The 14,729-nt window shown below is 39.3% G+C and overlaps 1 protein-coding gene across 3 annotated transcripts in view; it reads right to left on the bottom strand.

Annotated features, from left to right (window-relative positions):
* Positions 1–14,729, bottom strand: part of LOC136872350 (uncharacterized) — a 99,600-nt gene that overhangs the window by 5,215 nt on the left and 79,656 nt on the right. For all 3 annotated transcript variants that reach the window (XR_010859877.2, XM_068227410.1, XM_067146161.2), the window contains one exon: positions 3,108–3,284. Coding sequence is in view for 2 of the 3 variants with exons in the window: in XM_068227410.1 (XP_068083511.1) it covers positions 3,108–3,284 (177 nt within the window). In the remaining variant the exon portion in view is untranslated. The remainder of the gene's footprint in view (positions 1–3,107; positions 3,285–14,729) is intronic.

Below are 14,729 nucleotides of genomic sequence, written 5' to 3'. Positions count from 1 at the left end.
CACAGCATAATGTTCATCAGCTGCCGAACCCATCACATTTTCAAGGTTACACTGTTTCAACACCCACTCCTTCAGCTTCCCTATCCTCACCGAATACTACTACTACTACACCCAATTCTCCTCACTCCAACTCCAATCTGTCCACTGAGTCAAATACAATAAGTAATTCCCACGATGAGGATATGGATTTTCAGGACTTGATTAGACTTACAAAGTAGTGTTTCTGTGTTGAATAAGCAATTAAAATAGATAATGTTTGAAGTATGTAACATATAATATCCAGCAATAAATTCCTTACTTACGTTTATATTTTCTTTCAGTGCTTCAATCAGAGCTTGACACACTTCCGGTACGATATCACTAATCGACTGTTTGGATATTTTGAAAAGATACTGCAGACTAGTGTATGAATCACCGGTTGCTAGAAATCGTACTGTAACTGCCAGTCTATCTTGCACCGAGATAGCCTCTCTGAATGTGGTATCCTTCTTAGCAACTTTAGGCCCTATCAAATTGATGAGGTATTCAAAGTCTGTAGGTGACATTCTAGTAAAATTTTTATAATGCCCACTAACTGTCTGAAACTTCATGTCAGCCAGCAAATTTGAACCACCATGTGTAGTTCTATGTGAATATAGCTGAGTTTGCCACCATCGCCTATGTTTCCGTTTCCGTTTGGTTGCATAATGCAAATAAATATAGGCTGCTGCCGCTATGTCCATCTTTCAAAGCTGCTCTGTCTCAACTGGCGGAACGCTGGTAGGTTACGCGTTACGACCTGCGGCGCGGGGTAGAAAAGTTTACCTCGTAACCGCGGTGCGTAACATTGCCCCGTTTAACCTTGGCGCGCGACGTGGTTACGTTACGGAGTTCGGCGCGCATGTCTGTACCCGCCTTAAGGATTATAATATTCTGCAACTGGACTGGTCCGCCCGTAGTCCGGATCTAAGTTCAATAGAACACCAGTCTGATGAGTTAGAACAACTTAGTTGCAGACCCCAGCGTCCAATATCAACATGTTCTCTGACTACGGCTCTTCAGGAAGAATGGGATGCCATTCCCATGAAAACGTTCGGACACCTGCCGGAAAAAACGAGGGCTGTGTTAAAAGGCAAAAGACGGACCAACATAATATTAATGGCGACTACTAGAGTGTATGTTGCTCTGTCTTGAGTTTGAATTAGGTGTCCGGATATTTTGATCAGATGGTGTATGTGTCTTTACTGTGTAACAGTGCATGGACCTGATCTGAGTGTGGTGCATGTGGTAGTATTAACAATTTCTACACTGGAACATGTGTCAGAGGAACTTGAAATGCTTCATCATCCCATTAGTGATAATTAGGGCTCGGAAGTTGAAGACCTAGGAATTGCCAAAAAAAATAAAATAAAGAAACAACGTAAAAAATAAAATAAGGACCTGCAACTGGCAAAAGAACGTAAAGTGCGATCCAAATTCATTCATAATTTCAGTTTTAATGATATACTTAACTGAGGAATGTAATGTTTAAAAATGCAAAATTCTGGTGATATGCATCATACTGTGGGTGAATCGGTTCTTCTCTCAGATAGTGTATAGTTTTAGATTAACATCATTTAAAAAAACGATTCCGTGTTTGTAAAGTACTTGCAGAATTTAGAATGAACTATTTTTTCGACGTAGAATGAATTCAATGAACCCGCTTTGCACATCATCGAGAAGGAAATTAGTATAACTGAAACAATAGTTGGCTTAATCACATTACGGTTACAGAAATTGGAATTCAGAAACCTCACGTCAGTTGGCTTTGCAGTACATCACGGCAGTCATCTCCAAGTTCTTAGCTGTAAAGGATCGTCGGTTTTCACACAGCACGTTGCGAAGCTTCTCTCCTCATCAACGGACGTTAAGGCTACATACTTATCTTCCACATAATTTGATACCCCTGGCTTTCATCTTTCAATTCATTTTCATATTCTTTCTTTTCAGATATGGTTCAAATACGTGTCTTTAGTAGAAAAATATTAAAGAGGTGATGGACGAACTAATGATAATTATGCTGAGCATCGTCTTCGGACAATCTTCCGAGACCTAGTGATAATACTAATGCTGTCCGACTCGTTGGCTGAACGGTCAGCGTACTGGCCTTCTGTTCAGAGTGTCCCGGACTCGATTCCCGGCCGGGTCGGGGATTTTAACCTTAATTGGTTAATTCCAATGGCACGGGGGCTGGGTGTATGTGTTGTCTTCATCATCATTTCATCCTCATCACGACACGCAGGTCGCCTACGGAGTCACATACAAAGATCTGCACCTGGCAGGCCGAACCCGTTCTGGGATATCCCGGCACTAAAAGCCATCCGACATTTCAGTACTAATGCTAAAAAATCTCCTAAAGTGTCCCCCATTTAGTCCGTCTTGTACGTTTTATTCCGACCTGACATATCGGCGAATCATTATACTAAAACTCTGCCCTATTTCGTCCGCAGTAAAACATTATACTCGTCAAGAAGACAAATATGATCCCAAGGAACCCAAATACCCTTTTGTTCTAAAGAAATAAATAAGCCTAGAACTGTTCAGGAGTTACGCACACGTCTGGTTCCGTATCACCAAACAGGTTTGAAAGAGTCAGCATGGAAAGTGCCGGGCTGAGTGGCTCAGACTGTTAACGCGCTGGCCTTCTAACCCCAACTTGGCAGGTTCGATCCTGGCTCAGTCCGGTGGTATTTGAAGGTGCTCAAATACGACAGCCCCGTGTCGGTAGATTTACTGACACGTAAAAGAACTCCTGCGGGACTAAATTCCGGCACCTCGGCGTCTCCGAAGACTTAAAAAGTAGTTAGTGGGACGTAAAAGAAATAACATTATTAATTATTAGCATGGAAAGCTCTTGGTGCTACTGTTTACAAGCCCTGAGTGACAAGAAACATTAAGTTGTACAATACCTAACCTCAGTATTTTTGATGTGCAAATATGGACTTTTTTAAGTGCGTATATTCTTCGACATCCTTTACAAGAAATAAAATGGTATTGCTGAACAAAAATTTCAAGTTCATAAATACTGATTCATCCAAAAGCTAAGAATTATTATTTTAAAGAAAAGAATAATATCATTTCGTATTTACCTGCTGCCTGTAAAATTCCTGGACAGTTCGTAGGTTTTCAACCTCCAGCATTAATCCTCCAGTCACAAAATCTGTCGTCCACTGCTGCAGTCTGTCTAAGAAGAGCTTCACATTCCTCTCCAAGTTCAAGAACATCTCATTCAAAGATTGTAGGCTTGACTGCTGCGCAGTGTTGTCCTGGTAATCACAAAACATATTCCGTTGTATATTCAAAACAATTATTCCATATCTACAATTTACACAGTCAAAAAATGTAGCATAAAACCATCGCTACAGGCCGTCAAACTGCCACCACGTCAGCTTATTATTATTATTATTATTATTATTATTATTATTATTATTATTATTGTACAGGGAGGTACACCTCAACGCCGCGCATTCAAAATTAGCGCCTAAATGAACTCCTCTATCGAACTAAAGTGGAAACTACTACAATAGGAACTTAGAACCTTAATCAGAAGATGTTATCACCGAAATATTATGTAATTTTGTTATTGTGCAGTTACCTGGCGTGAGTGAATTTCTCCTTGTTTTGTTTGCCATTTATCAAGAAGTTTGGACATTCTTCCATATATGACTCTACCAAAAAACTATGATCATGCACCCTCGTGCGAGGTGTAAGAAGTTACAATTTAAAGAAGTTTAGTATTTCTAGGTTTTTGTAACTGATTGAAGTTCATTTATTTTTGGGTTGCCAATATTTCCTTTTTCTTTCCGCCAGTTTTGAATTTAGCCAATCACTAATTTCTGTAATTAATTTTCAACCTATCACAGGCTTCTTGTTCGATTCTGAGTGTAACTTTGAAATTGACTAATTAAATTGAGAGGGTGTGGTTGGTTTAGTCTTGAATGATCTCGAACCTTCCCTGAGGGTTTATGAAATGCTGCTTTTCACTTTTCTTGGCCAATTGAACGTCGTCTTTCTGAGACTGTGTGGTTAAGCAGGAGGGGAGTGGCCTATTTCGTCGGCAGCTAGAACATCTATGAGGTAATGGCCACTTAACTTCATTCTTTCTTGCTACCTCCGCAGTTTAATCCGAGGGAAAGGTCCGAATCTTTAGTTATGTAACAAACACTTCACAAATGTAACTTTCTTCCAGATAATGTAAAAATGTCATAAAATCTTTAACTGTAAATCAGGGCTAGAGAGTGATGTACCCTCTCGAGCTCCCCTTCATCTTGGTTTGAGGTGACTACGTTTTGTAACTGTTTTTTCCTTCTATAATGTGTTCAAGTAATTTACATACAAGTCACCTCAGTAGTATGGGAATAGCCCCTGTTTCATCGGCCTAATGCCCTTTGGTTGTTTTATTGTTCATATGTAGGAGTGCAAATATACGCCTCCATTCAGTTTGTGCTTCGGACCATTTACTTAACCTGTTCTTTCCGCAAAGACCCTGTAGGTTGGGTACTGGATACCCCTGTATAACATTACCTTTCAATTTGTAAGTTGTGTCTTCATGGGCGAGTGATTGTAATTTTCGGATATTGTCTTGAATAGGCTAGAAGAAACTGAGAGCCTGTTAGCTCTTTTCCAAGTTCTGTAACTGTAAAGTGTGCCTCTGGGTATGCCACCAGCGCAGAAAGTCACTACACTAGTGGTTAGCAAACATGCACCGGCTGGTACTACCTATAAACCGGTGTTAAATAAACAAAGTTTATTTAACAAATTAAGGAAATCAGTCACAAGAATAGGAAAATAACATCCAACAGATACTTACCCAGCAAGGCCCAAATAAAACACCCAGAGGAAATGGATAAAATTCCTTGTTTCGGCGCTGAACCACACAGATAATAAAAGGAGACACTGGTTTCAATCAAATAAACTTTTAATTAAAGAATGAAAACTTAACAGGAAACCAAAAAAAACATCGTCCTATCTGAGGGAATAAAAATATTTTAAGTAGTTCAAAAAACAATTAGTGAATAATAGAAAATACACAGATGAAACTGAAAAAAGTAGTCCTCTTCAGAAAATGATACTGATGGAAATCATTAGCTTAAAACAGAAGGTTGTACTAATTAAAGGCACTAAATCCATCACTAGAAATAGTACACCTTGGTAATATTACCATAATAACAGAAAATGATTCGAATTAAAACTTAAATTGTTCACAGAAGGTTAAAACGGGGCCCGTTTGTTAGACTTACTAAAATGAAATTAAAACTAACGTATTAAACCTAGGGAAAGCCACTCAATTAACGAGTTTCATTGCACCTTCTTAATAAGAGGAGGCTTCGCAGGAGCATAGAACTCTAGCCCAATTAATAAACTACGAGGGGTCAAATAAGATTAGCGCACGGAAAACACACACAGTAAACAAGGGGAAAAAGAAGACAACCGTAAGAGATCAAGTGAGGAGCAAATAAATCTTCCACCGAAAGCGGAGATTCTTAAGCAAACTCAGGCTCCACAATAAAAACACGCAAAACCAACAAGCAACAATCACCATCATCTCCCGAAAAAAAACCGTTACCATAGCAACAAAAAACATCCGCCCGCCAAACCAAACATAGTACAAGCACAACAAAGGCCAGAACCAAAATAAAATCAGGAAACACCAAAGTTTAAAATACCAGAAAATAGAAGCAAGGTTATTCTTTTTTTTTTAAACCCAGGAAACCAGAATTATATGCTTCTGCGGAACCTCACGCAGTATAAAGGGCATTAAGTGCCTGACACATATTGAATTTACATGATCAATGAAAATCATTAACGGGAGAAAATGATAGTTAATTTAAAAAGGATTTCCTTATTTACGTAGTCACTACATACCAATAATTTTGAAATATTATTAGAATAAAGCACACGTGCGTCCTTTTAGTAATTTCCAAAAAAATTATTTTCACGAAATTCCACCTTGAAGGAGTTAATTTTCAATACACGAATCACACGAATTTCCTTGCCGTTTCATATTCACAGGATATAACTTGCCAAATGATGAACCCACTTACTTGGGTGAAGCTGACGCTCAGCCATGATGAGCTAGTTCCTCACATACTTACAGATGCTTCCTGATGAGTTTGCTTTTCCCTGGTCAGAATTAGTTGAAAAGTATCATAATAGGACGATGCAGGAAACAAAGTAATTTGGGTTTAAAACCCACATCTCAAGACTCTTAGCCGGGGTCTTCACACCAACACGACGCCAACATCTTAAGGATCCAATAAACACAACCGCACGCCATGACTTCTCAATGCGTACTGTCGGGGACAAAATGGCGAGGTTTGCTCCATGAGGAAGTAGCCGCGCTCTGATAGGAGAAGAGCGCTAGGGGAGGGGAAACTCATTGTGGGTGTCTGGCAGAAGATTGCAGCACTTATTGTAAGAGAAATGAAACAGTCCGTACAATTCAGAAATGCGATAATCCAAGGACGTTGCCATCAGTCCACAATAAGAATTATAAATAAGTTCGATGAGTATCACCAAAGCACGTAGTAGTACGAGGGAATCCGTCCGCTTAGACATATAGAAAGATTAAGATTTTCTACGGCGATATTGCCAGTTCAAAATAGGTTCACAGGGTAGGATAAATTGCGTTACACCGTAACAGCCCTCTCCCCCCGAAGCTTAGTGTATTCACTGATATAGCTTCCAGCTCAGTTTAGTGGTCAAGAAGTAAGCTAAATTTCCAATCGTGTCCACATTAGATAGAGACCACAACTGACTTCATGTATGTATAACAATAACACACCGACCTTGAGTCATTTTAATATCACAATCCTCACTTCAGTTCAAGTTTGTGGTGGCAAGAGTTTAGTAAGGAGATCACGCTTCCCTCAAACAGGGTTCCATTTATCTAACGTCTAAAACAGCTAGCTTTAGCTGAATTTTCACTCTTTAGGCCGTGCGCTTCCAGTAAAGCCTGTTACATATTACAATTCACCCGTTTAAAGAATATTAAGATTAAGTACTTTATTACAGGTTAGGAAATAAATATTCTCTAGGTTTCCAAGAAATGCAGCCTCTTGTTTCATAAACAAAATTAAAATTTACCATAACCGCAAAAGAGCAAAGAAGGAAAACAGAGGAAAGATGGGCTAAATTGGTGACTACGTTCCGACGGATACTAAGATCCAACTGTCAATTAAATTTAAAATCTCAACTACAATCGACTGAGTCAGGGCCAGAGCATACCACTTAAGAGTATCGGTTTGCCGACGGAGCAGTACATGAGTAAACCGCACAAACATGAGCAATTCGGCAAATACCACCCATACAGAATGAACAACACTTAAAATACGTGCACACGTCCAAGATTTAGAAAATAGAAACTTTGACACCAATTTCAATAAGCAGCGCAATAGTCAATTTCCGCTTCACCACACGGCGGAAGTCCGTTACCAGTTAACATCATCACAATATCAAAAATTCAATACGCCAAGTTAAATAACAGAACCACCACTGAACACTTAACTAGATAACACACAAATTTAAGGCATACATCGCATGTACTTACCAAACCAGGTCACGACCAACCACATCACAGTGGACATTAAATAACCCCCGGTATTTTCAGAGGTACAAATTCCTAACCATAACACATTACAGGAGCGGACATTCAGAAGGTACACTAAATTTCAAATTATTAGAACAAAACCATCTCAATACTACCGCTCGGTGAGGAATTAGTGCATTTTAAAATTTCTCAAGACATTATCACAGACATCAAGTAAAATTTGCACCCATTACTGGTTCAACATTCCCAATCACAACACATTACCTGATTGAATAACAGAACTGAGAGGAAACATAACTTCAATTCAAGATTATGACACACCTACGGCAAGTTTAGGAAAATGAAAATATCCTAGGGTTAGAGGAAAAATCTTCGAGTCAAGACAACGTTGGCAGTACGGAAGGAGACTTCTGATACTATAAGATGGTGAGGTGCGCTAAATGTTTGTCATCAACAACCGAACAAGCAACAACAATACCAAGCCCAAAATAATATTAGGGTGGAAAATAACAAACACATAATGGTTCCTTCGATAACACCATAGGAATAATGGAATAGAAAATGGATGAAAGAAATTCAGGAGGGAAAACCAATCCGAAGTCACAAAACCTCAAACTTCATTGAATTCACAACAACATGCTTTCACACAGGACACCTGATCAAGTAAGAAAAGATGGTGTAATCCACCTCAAACCAAGTGACCATCAGGAAATTAGAGCAATGACCTACGCAACCTAAACTACCGGTTGTCTTTTGCAAGACCTCGGAGCTAGCCGGACTAATAATATATGACATCCGCAGATTCATACTGCCGCATCACCGCTAAGCAGGTACCCTTCCATACAACCAGGAAACAAGGTAAAATAAAATATACATGGCAGAAAAGATGGCAGGACGTTAGCAAATGCTCAATGATAATGAAGAATAAAGGAACTCAACACGTAGACCCCATAATCTAACAGTTGGGCGACTTCGGTACCGCCCAGGAACTAACAATCCGTCCCATACCAGATTAATAATCCCATAGAACGGCAAGATGACCAAACAACCTTGTCAAAAGACAAATTAGATCCACTGAAGAGAAAAAAAAAAAGGTCAAGGAGTGACAGGTGAACATTAACTGAGCTTTAACAAGAAGTACCAAAAGAACACAAGATAACGTCAGATCAATAGGTAATGCACTGAGGCCAAAAGCGAAGAAACCAGGACACACACAACCAACAAGTTACATAACACAATTTAAAATCATTCCATCAGAGCAATAGACCCACACCGAAGGGTATTTCCAAATCTACGAAGACACAAGGTACAATAATAAGACCACGAACCAGTCCATACCTGACATGTCATAATGAGCCAACAACACAACGCAGAAACCATAAAATAACCATGACTAGCTCCAACATGCATGCGCCAGACCCCGATAGGGAAAAAGGGACACTTAGAACCCTCAACGACATGCTGCGAAACTATCATGCCCACCCCGAAATATAAACCCCAAACAACAAATACTTGGTACCAATATCATCACCCAACACCGATCTGCACCCAATCCTATTAGGTTAAGAGGCTTTTCCATCCTCAGGTTACAGATCACATTAGCTCAACAGCAATCCAACACCGTAGAAATGGTAGGGAGGCCGATGGAATCCACAACTCAAAATGGAATACAATTAAATACAAATAGGTTATAAATTTTCACAACATAGGAATTCCATTAATACAATGACCAAGGCACAGTACCACAAACCATACAGGAAACTACTAGCCACCTAAGAATATCCACACATGAACCAGACCTAACCGCAAGGAGGTTAACAGGACAACCTTTTTCAGAAATCATAAGTTAACTAAAGCAAGACCAAAATGTATGAGCCAGAAACTTGAGGAAAGCCACACACTAACCGACCACACTACAACAAGGGAAGAGGTTAAATTAATAGGAGAGCACGGTACCCGTTAGAAATAGAAGACTACCAGCCACCAATAACCAGCACGGATGAACTAGTAAAGACCCGAATAGGTCCAGACACATGGTCCACAAGGCATCCACACAGTTACGACCTGACAGAATTCAACAACAACGAACGCCTACACTATAACCCCATACAAACAGAATCCTTGGTGAAATGAATCGAGTGACCCCTGACCAACTCACCAGCCCACACCAACAGCGAGACAGGGTAAGAATAATACATATTCACGCCATAGGCGAACACCAGTCCCACAATCAGCCTAGGCCAGGAATCGCCCAGCAGGTACACGAACACATCACCAACGACAGCCCCAGATTACCAAAATAAATCATACAGGAGATATAATTTCAAAATCAAGTTAAGATGACACTACTAGAAAGCATGACCGGTCCCCAAGTAGCCCAGAAAGGTTACCAATTTTAAACTTTTCAGAAATAATTATAAGTCAAAAGTCACTAATACATAGCAGCTCATACCAAATATAAGGTTAATTCAACAATTTTCAACCGTAGATCACAATAAATTTTCAAAGGAAGCAAGGCGAGCATAAGAATGATATCAATTCGGCCAAAGGTAGTTTCCAACAGTACATTATCACATACATCGCAGGTAAAAGGTTCACAAGTTAACCGTATACAACCGTAACCAATGCCTTCCCCATAACACATAATATTAAGGACGAGGTGGGTGAATGACTCAAACCTCTGCCCAGCAGTTCGCCAATCCATACCAACCGAGAAACAGGGTAAAAATGAAATACTACATTCATGCAATTTTGCAAACACCAACCTCACAGCTACCACAGATCAGCAAACACGCAACAAAAGCAGAGCCATCACATCAACAGGCCATAAATAATCAAAACAGATGCTACACAGGTTAATATAGTCATAACAGGCTTGCCAAGCTATCACACCGGTAAATAACGTAACTGGCCACAAGACACTGCATGTAATAATAATGGTTAAATAAGGTTGCCAGGCCAAGGTTACTGATACACAATAGAGCGTGTTAAATTCAAAACCAGCATAAATAATTCACCACCGGTTAGGTTTCACTTAAATTAGAAAAATCAGAGCTAGCATGAAAACCGTACGAGCAAGCCCAAGGTCGATTTAATACATAAATATGCACAAAGGGCACGGAAAACACGACCGCCAGGGAAACCACACTACACCAGAAATAATTAAAATACGTGGCACGAGGTAATAACGATGCTAGGAGAAGATAATTTCCAATATATGATGGTACAATACCAGTAGCACAAACGAATAACACACGATGCTTAGGCCTAAATTTAGGTTAAGTAAAATTTCCGTTCACACGCCAGTACTAGCACAGCAGAACACACCAAGGAACAGTAGTTTCTCATATTAAATGTAGGTACACACCTTGACAAATACACAGGCTAGGAAACAATAATAATAATAATCACCATATTAAATCTGGGAATCAAAACAAGACCAGGACCAATAATTCAATAAAGTGTTCCCAGATCACGAACAATCACATTATACTTTAAACCAAAAACCAACTACACTTCACTCGGAAAATAAAATCCCACGAGCTTACCAAGTAGAAATTACAATTAATGCACGCCGAAGTAGTATTGAGAACACACACGTAGTTTTTAAAATATCAAAACAGATATGTCACACAAATCACGGAGAGAACACTGCAAACCGTAGCATGCTCAAAGCCCAAGCTCAATCGATTTGTATCCAAATATAAACACTAGCAACAGTTTCAAGGTTTACAATAATACACCAAGTTCCAAATTAAATCAATAATGCCGTACTCACCAATTTATGAAGAAACAAGAGAGGAAAAGATACAGGTCACCTGAGAAGCAGGAAACGAGGAAGCAGCAACACCAGAACCAAACAGCTGGTAGAGGAGAGCTACCAACTGTACACATGACCCGAAACACACCAAAACACCACGAAGGCGAAAGACACAGAACTCCATGAAGATAATCACATGAAACAAAAGGTAATACGTTTAAACAAGATGAATGCATTTCTTTTCACAATTATGCATATAGTTATCGTACATAGTCAACCTTCATAATCCAGTGCTTCAACGCCATCACAAGTACAATTAACCAGGGGAAAAAAAAAGGGGAAAGAAGGACAATGGTTAGCAGCGCCCTCAAAAAAAAAAAAAGACAACCAGAGCTTTCTGCTACCACTTTACTATGCCACCAGCGCAGAAAGTCACTACACTAGTGGTTAGCAAACATGCACCGGCTGGTACTACCTATAAACCGGTGTTAAATAAACAAAGTTTATTTAACAAATTAAGGAAATCAGTCACAAGAATAGGAAAATAACATCCAACAGATACTTACCCAGCAAGGCCCAAATAAAACACCCAGAGGAAATGGATAAAATTCCTTGTTTCGGCGCTGAACCACACAGATAATAAAAGGAGACACTGGTTTCAATCAAATAAACTTTTAATTAAAGAATGAAAACTTAACAGGAAACCAAAAAAAACATCGTCCTATCTGAGGGAATAAAAATATTTTAAGTAGTTCAAAAAACAATTAGTGAATAATAGAAAATACACAGATGAAACTGAAAAAAGTAGTCCTCTTCAGAAAATGATACTGATGGAAATCATTAGCTTAAAACAGAAGGTTGTACTAATTAAAGGCACTAAATCCATCACTAGAAATAGTACACCTTGGTAATATTACCATAATAACAGAAAATGATTCGAATTAAAACTTAAATTGTTCACAGAAGGTTAAAACGGGGCCCGTTTGTTAGACTTACTAAAATTAAATTAAAACTAACGTATTAAACCTAGGGAAAGCCACTCAATTAACGAGTTTCATTGCACCTTCTTAATAAGAGGAGGCTTCGCAGGAGCATAGAACTCTAGCCCAATTAATAAACTACGAGGGGTCAAATAAGATTAGCGCACGGAAAACACACACAGTAAACAAGGGGAAAAAGAAGACAACCGTAAGAGATCAAGTGAGGAGCAAATAAATCTTCCACCGAAAGCGGAGATTCTTAAGCAAACTCAGGCTCCACAATAAAAACACGCAAAACCAACAAGCAACAATCACCATCATCTCCCGAAAAAAAACCGTTACCATAGCAACAAAAAACATCCGCCCGCCAAACCAAACATAGTACAAGCACAACAAAGGCCAGAACCAAAATAAAATCAGGAAACACCAAAGTTTAAAATACCAGAAAATAGAAGCAAGGTTATTCTTTTTTTTTTAAACCCAGGAAACCAGAATTATATGCTTCTGCGGAACCTCACGCAGTATAAAGGGCATTAAGTGCCTGACACATATTGAATTTACATGATCAATGAAAATCATTAACGGGAGAAAATGATAGTTAATTTAAAAAGGATTTCCTTATTTACGTAGTCACTACATACCAATAATTTTGAAATATTATTAGAATAAAGCACACGTGCGTCCTTTTAGTAATTTCCAAAAAAATTATTTTCACGAAATTCCACCTTGAAGGAGTTAATTTTCAATACACGAATCACACGAATTTCCTTGCCGTTTCATATTCACAGGATATAACTTGCCAAATGATGAACCCACTTACTTGGGTGAAGCTGACGCTCAGCCATGATGAGCTAGTTCCTCACATACTTACAGATGCTTCCTGATGAGTTTGCTTTTCCCTGGTCAGAATTAGTTGAAAAGTATCATAATAGGACGATGCAGGAAACAAAGTAATTTGGGTTTAAAACCCACATCTCAAGACTCTTAGCCGGGGTCTTCACACCAACACGACGCCAACATCTTAAGGATCCAATAAACACAACCGCACGCCATGACTTCTCAATGCGTACTGTCGGGGACAAAATGGCGAGGTTTGCTCCATGAGGAAGTAGCCGCGCTCTGATAGGAGAAGAGCGCTAGGGGAGGGGAAACTCATTGTGGGTGTCTGGCAGAAGATTGCAGCACTTATTGTAAGAGAAATGAAACAGTCCGTACAATTCAGAAATGCGATAATCCAAGGACGTTGCCATCAGTCCACAATAAGAATTATAAATAAGTTCGATGAGTATCACCAAAGCACGTAGTAGTACGAGGGAATCCGTCCGCTTAGACATATAGAAAGATTAAGATTTTCTACGGCGATATTGCCAGTTCAAAATAGGTTCACAGGGTAGGATAAATTGCGTTACACCGTAACATGGGGAGGCTAGATATTGTGAGTTAGGGAGCAAGTGCTCTTGAAATAGGGGATTTCTGCCCCTCATTAAATAATTCCTCTTCCTTTTGTAAAATTGTAAAACTAGGGGTTTAAAGCCCAAAGTGTTAAGGTTCTGTATCTTGGATTTTTCCCAATCTTGTTTAAAGATTGCTACTTGTACCTGTAATATTGTTTAAAAAATTATTAAGTTTGAAGTTCCAAAGAAATATAACCTTCGTTAAAGTTTTAAATTAACTTTGGTATTGTAGATAGACCCATTCACCCCGGCACCTTCTTTCACCTCTTTCTGCTCCACGTGTGTCCCCGTAACAAGTGGTAGCAGAGCGTGGCTGAATGGGACTCAATTAAGCCTTTTTTGACGGCTAATCATAATATCCGTTTCCAACTCTAAGAATTTTCTCGGCCGCTGGAATTTTTTCTCTAATTTTGTAAATTTCCTTTCATCATGTCTGGCCCTCGCGAAGTCCTCCATCCCGGCTACTTGGTTTATGAATTACTGATTAGGAATTTTCAGTCTGGGCGCACGGTTACGGCAGATACCAACAGCTTAAAGAATCATTACAATTACCTATTAGTATCCCAACTTTGGGGGGAAAAAGAAATTGATGAGGCTCTCTCCACTATCACTGATAAAACCACTGAGTTAGCATCTGTAGTTAGTTTATTTGAAGTGAGTGATCCATCTCCTAATCAACTTAAGAGAGTGCAGGCAAGATTGTTCCATTTTTATAACAGGGTTAGCGATCTATTGTCTCTAAAATTAAAGGAAGATCATGGTAAGGAGGCTAGTAATCTTGTTGAACATCTTTCTAAAATGTCAAACAGAGTTAGTCAATTGTTGTCTGGGGCAGCTACTCCAAAATCCGATCAAGCCCCTTTAGTCAACTTGCCTGCTGTGGAAGATTCTTCCAAAGGCGTAGAAGGTAGACAATCTTTGGCAACTCAACAAACTTCTGCCCCATTAGAAAACGAGTCTGATCGCCG

This window comes from Anabrus simplex, chromosome 4 (genome assembly GCF_040414725.1).
Source record: "Anabrus simplex isolate iqAnaSimp1 chromosome 4, ASM4041472v1, whole genome shotgun sequence".
Taxonomy (NCBI): domain Eukaryota; kingdom Metazoa; phylum Arthropoda; class Insecta; order Orthoptera; family Tettigoniidae; genus Anabrus; species Anabrus simplex.
This window is presented reverse-complemented; position numbering and strand designations above follow the sequence as displayed.